Source organism: Salvelinus sp. IW2-2015, unplaced genomic scaffold (genome assembly GCF_002910315.2).
Source record: "Salvelinus sp. IW2-2015 unplaced genomic scaffold, ASM291031v2 Un_scaffold1038, whole genome shotgun sequence".
Classification (NCBI taxonomy): domain Eukaryota; kingdom Metazoa; phylum Chordata; class Actinopteri; order Salmoniformes; family Salmonidae; genus Salvelinus; species Salvelinus sp. IW2-2015.
Window position 1 is genome coordinate 1 of NW_019942698.1, and position 12654 is coordinate 12654.

Here is a 12654-nt window from a genome sequence, read left to right on the forward strand (position 1 = left end):
AAAAGACTACACACACAAGAAGGTACCTGATCGGACGCAGACCAGACACCCTGCATCTATGACGACTACCTAACAACCACCCACATCATTCCCTCATCTCAGACCTAGCAGCACATTGCCACGTCATTTCCCATCTCAAGACTACACACAAAATTAGACGCATCACGTACACACTCATCCTATACAAGACTACACACACACACACACACAACATCCTCCTCATTCAAAGACTTCACCACACACACACACACACACCATCATCCCTCATCAAGACACACACACACACACACATCATCCTCATCAAGACTAACACACACACACACACACATCATCCTCATCCAAGACTACACACACACACACACACATCATCCCTCATCAAGACTACACACCACACACACACACACATCATCCTCATCAAGACTACACACACACACACAACACATCATCCCTCATCAAGATACCACACAACACAACACATCACATCATCCCTCATCAAGACTACACACACACACACACACACACATCATCCCTCATCAAGACTACACACACACACACACACATCATCCCTCATCAAGACTACACACAACACACACCACATCATCCCTCATCAAGACTAACACACACACACAACATCACACATCATCTCCATCAAGACTACACACCACACACACACACACATCATCCCTCATCAAGACTACACAACACACACAACCACACATCATTCCCTCAAGACTAAACACACACACACACACACACCATCCTCATCAAGACTACACACCACACACACAACACCACATCATCCCTCATCAAGACTACACACACACACACACACATCATCCTCATCAAAGGACTACACACACACACACACAACCACATCATCCCTCATCAAGACTACACACACACACACACACATCATCCCTCATCAAGACTACACACACAACACACACACACACTACATCATCCCCTCATCAGACTACACACACTACATCATCCCTCATCAAGACTACACACACAACACAACACACATCATCCCTCATCAAGACAACACACACACACACACATCATCCCTCATCAAGACTACACACACACACACCATCATCCCTCATCAAGACTACACACACACACACACACATCATCCCTCATCAAGACTACACACACACACACACACACCACATCAAGATACACACCCACACACTCGCCCTCATCAAGACTACACACACACACAGCACACACACACAACACACATCATCCCCATCAAGACTACACACACACACATCATCCCTCATCAAGACTACACCAACACACACACACACTCATCCTCATCAACGACTACACACACACACACATCATCCCTCATCAAGACTACACACACACACACACACACACATCATCCTCATCAAGACTACACACACACACACACATCATTCTCCGTCATCCAGACTACCTGCACACACACACACATCATCCCTCTCCAGAATACTGCCACACACACAACGTCATCCCCATCCAGACTACCCTGCACACACACACACGTCATCCCTCATCAGACTACCTGCACACACACACACGTCATCCCTCATCCAGGCTACCTGCCACACACACAACGTCATCCCCATCCAGGCTACCTGCAGCACATCACACGACGTCTCCCTCATCCGGCTATCCCTGCAACCCGTATCCTCATCCAGACTAGCTACACACACACACGTCATCCCTCATCCAGACTAGCTACACACACACACGTCATCCCTCATCCAGACTAGCTACACACACACACGTCATCCCTCATCCAGACTAGCTACAACACACCACGTCTCCCTCATCCAGACTAGCTACACACACACATCATCCCTCATCAAGACTACCTACACACACACATCAAATCAAGTTTTTATTGTCACGTGCGCCGAATACAACAGGTATAGGTAGACCTTACAGTGAAATGCTTACTAACCAATGGTGCGGGAAAAAAAGGTGTGTTGTGTGTGTGTGTGTGTGTGTGTGGTAAAGTCAAGAATAAAACAACAGTAAAAAGACATTGAAAAAAGAGTAGCAAGGCTACATAACAGCACCCCTGTTAGTCAGGCTTATTGAGGTAGTGTGTACATTAGGTATTGTTAAAGGACGATGCATTATGGATGAACAGAGAGTAGCAGTAGCGTAAAAAGAGGGGTTGCCGGGTGGTGGGACACCAATGCAGATAGCCCGGTTTAGCCAATGTGCGGGAGCACTGGTTGGTCGGGCCAATTTTAGGTAGTATGTACATGAATGTATAGTTAAAGTGACTGCAATTAAGATAAACGAGAGTAGCAGCAGTGTAAAAGAGGGGTTGGGGGGCACACAATGCAAATAGTCCGGGTAACCTTGGTTACCTGTTCAGAGTCTTATGGCTTGGGGGTAAAAACTGTTGAGAAGCCTTTTTGTTCTAGACTTGGCACTCTGGTACCGCTTGCCATGCGGTAGTAGAGAGAACAGTCTATGACTGGGGTGGCTGGGGTCTTTGACAATACCTCTGAAGTGCCTTGCGGTCGGAGGCCGAGCAATTGCCGTACCAGGCGTGATGCAACCGTCAGGGATGCTCTCGATTGCAGCTGTAGAAACCTTTTGATGACTTCAGGACCCATGCAAATCTTTTTAGTTTCCTGAGGGGGAATAGGTTTGTCGTGCCTCTTCACGACTGTCTTGGTGTGTTTGGACTATTCTAGCTTGTTGTTGATGTGGACACCAAGGAATTTGAAGATCTCAAACTGCTCCACTTACAGCCCCGTCGATGAGAAGGGGATGTGCTCGGTGCTCCTTTTCCTGTAGTCCACAATCATCTCCTTAGTCTTGGTTACGTTGAGGGATAGGTTGTTATTCTTGGCACCACCCGGCCAGGTCCTGACCTCCTCCCTATAGGCTGTCTCGTCGTTGTCGGTGATCAGGCTACCCACGGTTGTGTCGTCTGCAACTTAATGATGGTGTTTGGAGTCGTGCCTGGCCATGCAGTCGTGGGTGAACAGGGAGTACAGGAGGGGATTGAGCACGCACCCCTGGGGAGCTCCAGTGTTGAGGATCAGGTGGCAAGCGTGGCAGATGTGTTGCTACCTACCCTCACCACCTGGGGGCGGCCTGTCAGGAAGTCCAGGATCCAGCTGCAGAGGGAGGTGTTTAGTCCCAGGTTCCTTAATTTGGTGATGAGCTTTGAGGGTACTATGGTGTTGAACGCTGAGCTGTAGTCAATGAACAGCATTCTCACATAGGTGTTCCTTTTGTCCAGGTGGGAAAGGGCAGTGTGGAGTGCAATAGAGATTGCATCATCTGTGGATCTGTTTGGGCGGTATGCAAATTGCAGTGGGTCTAGGGTTTCTGGGATAATGGTGTTGATGTGAGCCATTACCAGCCTTTCAAAGCACCTCATGGCTACGGACGTGAGTGCTACGGGTCTGTAGTCATTTAGGCAGGTTGCCTTTGTGTTCTTGGTCACAGGGACTATGGTGGTCTGCTTGAAGCATGTTGGTATTATAGACTCAATCAGGGACATGTTGAAAATGTCAGTGAAGACACCTGCCAGTTGGTCAGCACATGCCCGGAGCACACGTCCTGGTAATCCGTCTGGCCCCGCAGCCTTGTGTATGTTGACCTGTTTAAAGGTCTTACTCATGTCGGCTACAGAGGGCGTGATCACACAGTCGTCCAGAACAGCTGATGCTCTCATGCATGCCTCAGTGTTGCTTGCCTCGAAGCGAGCATAGAAGCTATTTAGCTCATCTGGTATGCTCGTGTCACTGGGCAGCTCGCGGCTGTGCTTCCCTTTGTAGTCTGTAATAGTTTGCAAGCCCTGCCACATCCGACGAGCGTCGGAGTCGGTGTAGTATGATTCAATCTTAGCCCTGTATTGACTCTTTGATGGTTCATCGCAGGGCATAGTGGGATTTCTTGTAAGCTTCCGGGTTAGAGTCCCGCACCTTGAAAGCGGCAGCTCTACCCTTTAGCTCAGTGCGAATTTTTCCTGTAATCCATGGCTTCTGGTTGGGATATGTACGTACAGTCACTGTGGGGACGACGTCCTCAATGCACTTATTGATAAAGCCAGTGACTGATGTGGTTTATTCCTCAATGTCATCGGAAGAATCCCGGAACATGTTCCAGTCTGTGATAGCAAAGCAGTCCTGTAGTTTAGCATCTGCTTCATCTGACCATTTTTTTATAGACTGAGTCACTGGTGCTTCCTGCTTTAATTGTTGTGGTCGGATTTACCAAATGGAGGGCGAGGGAGAGCTTTGTACGTGTCTCTGTGTGTGGAGTACAGGTGATCTAGAATTGTTTTCCCTCTGGTTGCACATTTAACATGATTATGGAGATTTGGTAGAACTGATTTAAGTTTCCCTGCATTAAAGTCTCCGGCCACTAGGAGCGCCGCCTCTGGGTGAGTGGTTTCCTGTTTGCTTATTTCCTTATACAGCTGACTGAGTGCGGTCTTAGTGCCCGCATCTGTCTGTGGTGGTAAATAAACAGCCACGAAAAGTATAGCTGAGAACTCTCTAGGCAAGTAGTGTGGCCTGCAATTTATCACAATATACTGTACTTCAGGTGAGCAAAATCTAGAGACTTCCTTAGATTTCGTGCACCAGCTGTTGTTAACAAATATGCACAGACCGCCGCCGCCCCCCCCCCCGTCTTACCGGAGTGTGCTGTTCTATCCTGCCGGTGCAGCGTGTATCCCGCTAGCTGAATATCCATGTTGTCATTCAGCCACGATTCCGTGAAGCATAGGATATTACAGTTTTTGATGTCCCGTTGGTAGGATATTCGTGGTCGTACCTCGTCTAGTTTATTGTCCAATGATTGCACGTTGGCGAGTAATATTGACGGTAACGGCAGCTTTCCTAGTTGCCTTCTACGGGTCCGGACGAGGCAACCGGCTCTTCGTCCTCTGCGTCGCTTCCTTTTGCGAATAATTGGGATGTCTGCCCTGYGGGGTGTTTGGAGAATATCGTGTGAGTCCTGCTTGGTTGTTGTTGAAGAAATCTTTGTCTAATCCGAGGTGAGTGATCGCTGTTCTGATATCCAGAAGCTCTTTTCTCCGTAAGATACGGTTGCAGAAACATGTACAAAATAATTTACAAATATCGCGCAAAAAAACACAATAGCACAATTGGTTAGGAGACCGTGAAACGGCGGCCATCTCCTCCGGCGCCATTTTTTTCACATCATCCCTCATCAAGACTACCTAACACACACACACACACACACACACACACACACACACACACACACACACACACACACACACACACACACACACACATCATCCTCAGGACAACAGAGACAACCACATGCATGTGCACACAAACCATCACTTTTCCTTCACATATCCCCCTCTACCACACAAGTCATCCCTAACCCATGTCCCTCTGTTGTTCCCTCCTGCAGATTGACGGCTCCACACTCCGTACCATCTGTATGCAGCATGGCCCCCTGCTGACCTTTCACCTCGGCCTGACCCAGGGCAGCGCTCTGATTCGCTACAGCACCCCACAGGAAGCAGCAAAGGCCCAGAGCGCACTACACATGTAAGCCCCTCCTTTCAGCTTGTCAATCAGCCTCAGTGGTGTAGTTTTGTAGATCAGGGGTTCTCAAACTTTATCACTCGGAGGTGCCGAGTGAAAAAGTTTCAGCATTGGGGTAAACATCCCCCCACCCCTCCGCACCACATCTATTGCTATGGGCACAAGCACTGTTCATGACAAGCTTTTCACACCCCTGTTTTGGTGGAGGCAATGTTGCCTATTTAAAGCTTATTTCCTGCAGCTGTATACATTTTGCCATGTCTAATATGTATTCATCTGATATTTGAGTGAAAAAAAATTACAACAATCTATGGCCTAAAAAATCAAAGGTTCGCTGACATGGGCTAGTTGATCTAGACATGTAAGGTATGCAATGACTAATGCACGCCCCACCGTTTGGAGTCACTGCTGTAGATGAACAAGCTCCAGCTCCATAGATGGACATACCATAGACTGAAAATCAAGGACATTCCATGCAGGCTGTCTGGTGGGCTTGGAACACACTCATTTTGTAGGAATGGGCTGGGGAAAACCTGCTTAGACTTAATGGCGATTACTATAATAAAATGTGAACACTAATAGATAATAGCCGGTGAACACAAAACTAACATTCAATCACTCCTTATTCTCTCTCTCTCTCCAGGTGTGTCCTGGGCAATACCACCATTTTGGCCAAGTTTGTGAGCGAAGAGGAGGTCGCTCGCTATTTTGCACATTCCCAGGCGGGAGGAGCAGGGTCCAGCGGAGCAGCCGGGGCCCCAGGGTCCAGCGGAGGCCAGGGGGGCCCCACAGGGACAGGCGCCATGGGGGCCAACAGCAGCGGGGAGAGGGAACGAGACAGAACCAGAGAAGGAGAGGGATCTGCCCCTGGAGGAGGAGGTAACGGAGGGGGAGGAGGCAGCTCGGGGCCCGTCAGCTCTGGCTGGCAGAGTTTAGACGGTACAGGAGGCTCACTGGATCCTACCCCCACCCAGGGGCCCGGCCTGAGTATGTTTGCCCAGTGGAGCAGCAACGGTTCTGGGGGAGGAGGGGTGGCTGGGGGTGTAGAGCCCGGCAGACAGGGTTTGTGGGGAGGGATGGGGGGTGGAGGGTACCCCAGCAGTAGTATGTGGGGGTCCCCTGCCATAGAGGATCCACACCAGATGGGGAGTCCTGCTGCTCTGCTGCCTGGAGACCTGCTAGGAGGAGGGGCTGATTCTATCTGAATGACCACACCTAATACATGAACGCATACATTACGAAAAAACATGCACTTACACAACTTCTCCCACACACACTCAGTGGCCAGTATATTAGGTACACCCATCTAGTACCGGGTCAAACCCCCCCTTTGCCTCCAGAATTCTTCGGGGCATGGAAACGTTGCTCAATTGGTATCTAGGGACCTAACGTGTGCCAGGAAAACATTCCCCCACCATTACACCACCAGCCTGTACTGTTGACACCAGGCAGGAGCGGGCCATGGACTCATGCTGCTTACGCCAGATCCTGACTCTGCCGTCAGCATGACTCAACAGGAACCAGGATTCGTTGGACCAGGCAATGTTTTTCCACTCCTCAATTGTCCAGTGTTGGTGATCGTGTGCCCACTGGAGCCGCTTCTTCTTGTTTTTACCTGATAGGAGTGGAAACCCAGTGCGGTCATCTGCTGCAATAGCCCATCCATGACAAGGACCGACGAGTTGTGTTTTCCGAGATGCCGTTCTGCACACCACTGTTGTACTGCGCCATTATTTTCCTGTTTGTGGCCCGCCTGTTAGCTTGCACTTTTCTTGCCGTTCTCCTTCGACCTCTCATCAATGAGCTGTTTTCACCCACAGGACTGCTGCTGACTGGATGCTTTTAGTTTGTCGCTCCATTCTCAGTAAACCCTAGACAGTGTTGTGCGTGAAAAGCACAGGAGGCTTCTGAGAGACTGGAACCGGTACGCCTGGCACCGACAATCATACCACGCTCAGTCGCTAAGGTCACTTGTTTTGCCCATTCTAGCGTTCAATCGAACAGTAACTAGAATGCCTTGATGCCCGTCTGCCTGCTATATATAGCCAGCCACGGCCACGTGACTCACTGTCTGTAGGAGCGAGCCCTTTTCGGGAACGAGCTGGTGTAACTTATAAACTGGCCACTGTGTGCATATACGTTAACACACCGATGAAATGAGTTCATACTACACTGGTCACAAACATGCAGGTCCACTGACATTAACTGTCACACATTATGTCACGAATAGACGGTGACATGCCAACACTACCCGCACACAAAATCTCACACACACACATAACCGCATACATTCGCACACCTTTTACCTTTAAATGAAGACTTCAACAGCAAGACTTGAACAGAGAGGTGGAATCTGTTGGACTGACAGACTCACCTGGATGACTCCTCTTTCTACACCCATGTAATACAAAAACAGAACACACTGAGCATACTGAGCCCCTATCACTCAGGCATGCCCTGTAGAGGAACTAACAACGTGACATCACATGGAGGTCTTCCTATGTGATGTGTAACAACTTATTACAACAACTCTACTACACAAACCTACAGGACGTTACAGCGCCGGGCCAGTTGGGCTTACAGTACCTACCTGACCCAACCCATTCTGACATTCGGAATCACCTTCTCTCTATTTCTCACCAGTTACACACTGCTCTGATGTTTAACAAGCAAAAATGTATCTTGTATGTCATTTTTTTTCCTGTTTGTAAAAAAAATTGTGGAACAGTGGAAAAATCCAAGATGTCTTTTCTTTTTGTTTTTCCTTCAAAATGCTGACCTCGTTATATATTTTTTCTTAATCAAGTTGGTTATTATGTCATGATGATGACTGATCACTTATTACTAGCCTGTGTGAATGTGCTAGGCGTGACGGTATGTTGAGGATGATATTGTGAGGCTGTGGGCGCGGTCCACAGCTAAGGAGAAGCGATGCAACAACCAACGGTTGCGTGCCACGTCATCGACTGACAAATTGCTATAACCTATGATGTGGTTAGCTGATACAACGCCTGAATAGGTATTTTAAGTAAGGTCTGTCTTCAGCAACGTCTAAGCATAGGAACGCGCCCTGTGTCTGTCGTTGCCGTGGTGAATGTGTTTTTGTCAAAGAGATTCATGATTAACAAGTGGATTCATGATTAACAAGCGAGTGATTGTGAGAGATAGTGTGTGTGTCTGCAAACACTTGGTAGGCGGACATTTTTTACATCAGGTGTTCCGTGTGTATGTACTTGATGCAGGTGTGTGCGTGTGTGGAAAGTTCAAGAACATAGGCACTAATGCATATTTCTCTTAAGTTGTGGTTTTAGCAGAAATATAATTTTTTTTTGTCTGAATTGCAGTAATATTTTTTTTAAAGAAGCAAACAACTGAAGGCAATTATATTAAGATGCCAAAACCTACCATACCAAGCTGAGCTGGAGCGGTGTTTTGCAAACACGTTAAAGTTACCAATTGTTTTATTTTTTTGTTGTGTATCAATTTAAATTAAGGCGGGCTTTATCACTCCTGTTCAGGTTCTTTTTGTTTGTTTTCAGATTTTACAAAGGAGATAATTAATTTAAGCAAACACAATAAAGGTTGAATTCAACTCTTCGGGTGTCATTGTGTTACATTTTAAAACCACACCACTATCTCAGTGAGTCTGACACATACCCCTCCCCATCTTCACAACTTTTTTTCAATGACTTGCCCATGATAATTGACCATCCAATGTTATACCTAGGAGTTTAGCTTCCTCAACTTGCTCAATGTTCACACCCTTTATGTACAACTCCAGTTGACGTTTAGGTCTTTAGAGGATGTTTTGAACCAAATACAATGCTATTAGTTTTAGATGTATTTAAGACCAGTTTATTAATCACCCATTCTGATGACTAACTCCTTATTTAGAATTGAAGGGATCTCACTGGCTTTGGGTGCTGACATGGAGAGTGGAATCATCTGCATACATTGTCATTTTAGCTTTGTAAGACCAGTGGCAAATCATTTGTAAAAATATAGAGTAGTAGGTCCAGGACAACGGCCCTGAGGGACAACGCACTGTACATATCTGATGATAGAGAACATTCCAGTGGAGAACACTCTGGGTTCTGTTGGATAAATAACTCTCCAACCGGTTCTCAGAGTTAATTGGCATGCATCATTTTACAAATCATTCCAGTGCCGCATTTGGATTCACTTCCTCATACACATCAGACCAACATGTTCAACAAAAGAGTCCTGGGGAAACATTTTGTGGGATCTCTTATAAATTACTTTAGGCCCAACCTTTGGCACTTTGGCTTTCCTTGTTATTGACACAATAATATGGTCACTACAACCAATGGGAACTGATATTGCTTTGGAGCAAAGCACTGCAGCATTAGTGAAGATATGATCAATACAAGCGGATGTCACAGATCCAACAAGTTTGTTGAGTGATATCCTGGGTCGTATTACAGGCATTAGTCACAGTTAGAAGCTACCTCTTGAGAGGACAGCTAGTTGCTAACCAGTCAATGTTCAGGTCACCCAGAAAACAGACCTCTGTTAACATTACACACACTATCAAGCATTGCACACATATTATCCAAATACAAATTATCCAACCTCAGGAGGCTAAAGAAATTTGGTTTAACACCTAAAACCCTCTGAGACTTTAACAGATGCACAATTGAGAGCATCCTGTCGGGCTGTGTCATCGCCTGGTACGGCAACTGCTCCGCCCACAACCGCAAAGCTCTCCAGAGGGTGGTGCAGTCTGCCCAACGGATCACCGGGGGCAAACTTCCCGCCCTCCTGGACACCTAAAGGACCCGATGCCATAGGAAGGCCAAAAAGATMATCAAGGACATCAACCACCCGAGCCACTGCCTGTTCACCCCGCTATCATCCAGAAGGCGAGGTCAGTACAGGTGCATCAAAGCTGGGACAGAGAGACTGAAAAACAGCTTCTATCTCAAGGCCATCAGACTGCCAAACAGCCATCACTAGCACATTAGAGGCGGCTGCCTATAGACATAGATTAAAACTTTTAGAAATGGATCACTAGCCACTTTAATAATGTTTCCGTATCTAGCATTACTCATCTCATATGTATAAACTGCACTCTACACTATACTATGGTATCTTAGTCACTTTAATTGTGTGTAAATATTGCGTCCAATGACGCTCTGACATATGTATATATATTCTTAATCCATTTGTTACTTAGATTTACGTGTATTTTGGGTATATGTTGTGAAACTGTTAAATATCACTTGTTAGATATTACTGCACTGTCGGAGCTAGAAGCACAAGCATTTCGCTACACCCACAAACACGTGTATGTGACCAATACATTTGATTTGATTTTGTTAGTACTTGGTGGCCTAAAGCACCCCTAAAGAAGAGGCTTTAGACGAGGCAGGAGAACTTGCAATCACAACACTTCAAAATAATTTGACATGAGATCCTCTAAACTGTACAGGAATAATGCTCTGAACATATACAGGCATTCCTGTCTTTTCTGTAGATGTCATATCCCTGTATTGCTACTGCTGTATCGTCAAAGGAATTATCAAAGTGAGTTTCAGAGATGGCCAGTATAGGAATGTTATGTGATGTTAGCAAGTTATTGATTTCATTAACCTTATTTCAAAGGCTACTTATATTAATATGGGCTATTCCTAGACCTTTCCTGGGTAGCTTATCAGTGAAAAGAAAATAAGTAAAGTAACAATTTAAAAATTGTTTGACTGACTATTAGTCAATCAGGCACTTGTGAGTGTCAGTTGGTGTATGTCTGTGTGATGGGTTGAAGCTACTGACCCAAAAGCTTGGCTCTCACTCCTCCCAGGCTTTTGCGAGGAAGGGTGGACAATGAGCTTGTCGTAGCGGATGTAGGCCTAAGCAATGTCCCCACGCTCTCTGGCAGCTTTCATAGCTGGGATAAGTTCTTTCTACCTCTGGTGCACAGCTTCAGAGAAGTCCTCGTTGAGTAAGATGTTAGTTCCTCAAGTTCTTGGCTCTCTCCAGAACATCGATCTTGTCCTTGAACCTTAGGAACTTGACCACTATCAGCCTGGGTCTGTCACCTGGGCTGGTTACAGGTTTTCCAGACCTGTATGTGCGCTCCACCTCAATCTTCCTATGATCCATCTGCAGCTTTTTGGTAAAAATCTTTTCTCACTTTCTCCTCAGACTCCGCCCAGGTCTCATGTGGAGACCCTGGTATGTCATCCACAACAATGTTATTCCTCCTGGATTGTCCCTCTATAGTCTGTTTTCACAGTTATCTGTAATAGAATCCCACAGAAAATGTTGGTGGTTTTTCATGGTTTTTCACCATTCAATTTTCCAATAGGGGATTTTAGAACCACTTCAAACGAGGCCTGTTTCATGTAGGTTTTCCCTGGCTTGACATTTTGACGACCATGTTAAATCAATCTCAGACAAGGTAACTTTAATCAATATATCTGGCTCTATTTACTCTAAGATTCGAAAAAGCTAATTAGCATCAAAGTACAGTTGAAGTCGGTAGTTTACATACACTTAGGTTGGAGTCATTAAAACTTGTTTTTCAACAACTCCACAAATATCTTGTTAACAAACTATGGGTTTTGGCAAGTTGGTTAGGACATCTACTTTGTGCATGACACAAGTCATTTTTCCAACAATTGTTTACAGACAGATTATTTCACTTATAATTCACTGTGTCACAATTCCAGTGGGTCAGAAGTTTACATACACTAAGTTGACTGTGGCTTTAAACAGCTTGGAGAATTCCTGATAATTATTTCATGGCTATAGAAGCTGGAGGAAACAGGTACAAAAGTATCTATATCCACAGTAAAATGAGTCCTATATCGACATAACCTGAGAGGCCGCTCAGCAAGGAAGAAGCCACTGCTCCAAAACTGCCATAAAAAAAGCTAGACTACGGTTTGCAACTGCACATGGGGACAAAGATCATACTTTTTGGAGAAATATCCTCTGATCTGATGAAACAAAAATAGAACTGTTTGGCCATAATGACCATCGTTATGTTTGGAGGAAAAAGGGGGAGGCTTGCAAGCCGAAGAACACCATCCCAACCGTGAAACACGGGTTGGCAGCATCATGTTGTGGGGGTGCTTTG

The 12654-nt window shown here is 46.1% G+C and overlaps 1 protein-coding gene across 1 annotated transcript; it reads left to right on the forward strand.

The window, feature by feature from the left end:
* The first annotated feature begins 5290 nt into the window (after positions 1–5290).
* On the forward strand, positions 5291–9144 carry LOC112069525 (trinucleotide repeat-containing gene 6B protein-like). Its single transcript, XM_024136866.2, has 2 exons — positions 5291–5555; positions 6196–9144. Exons 1-2 carry the CDS (start codon positions 5389–5391, stop codon positions 6755–6757), a joined length of 729 nt encoding a protein of 242 aa, XP_023992634.1. The 5' UTR covers positions 5291–5388; the 3' UTR covers positions 6758–9144.
* Positions 9145–12654: the final 3510 nt, after the last annotated feature.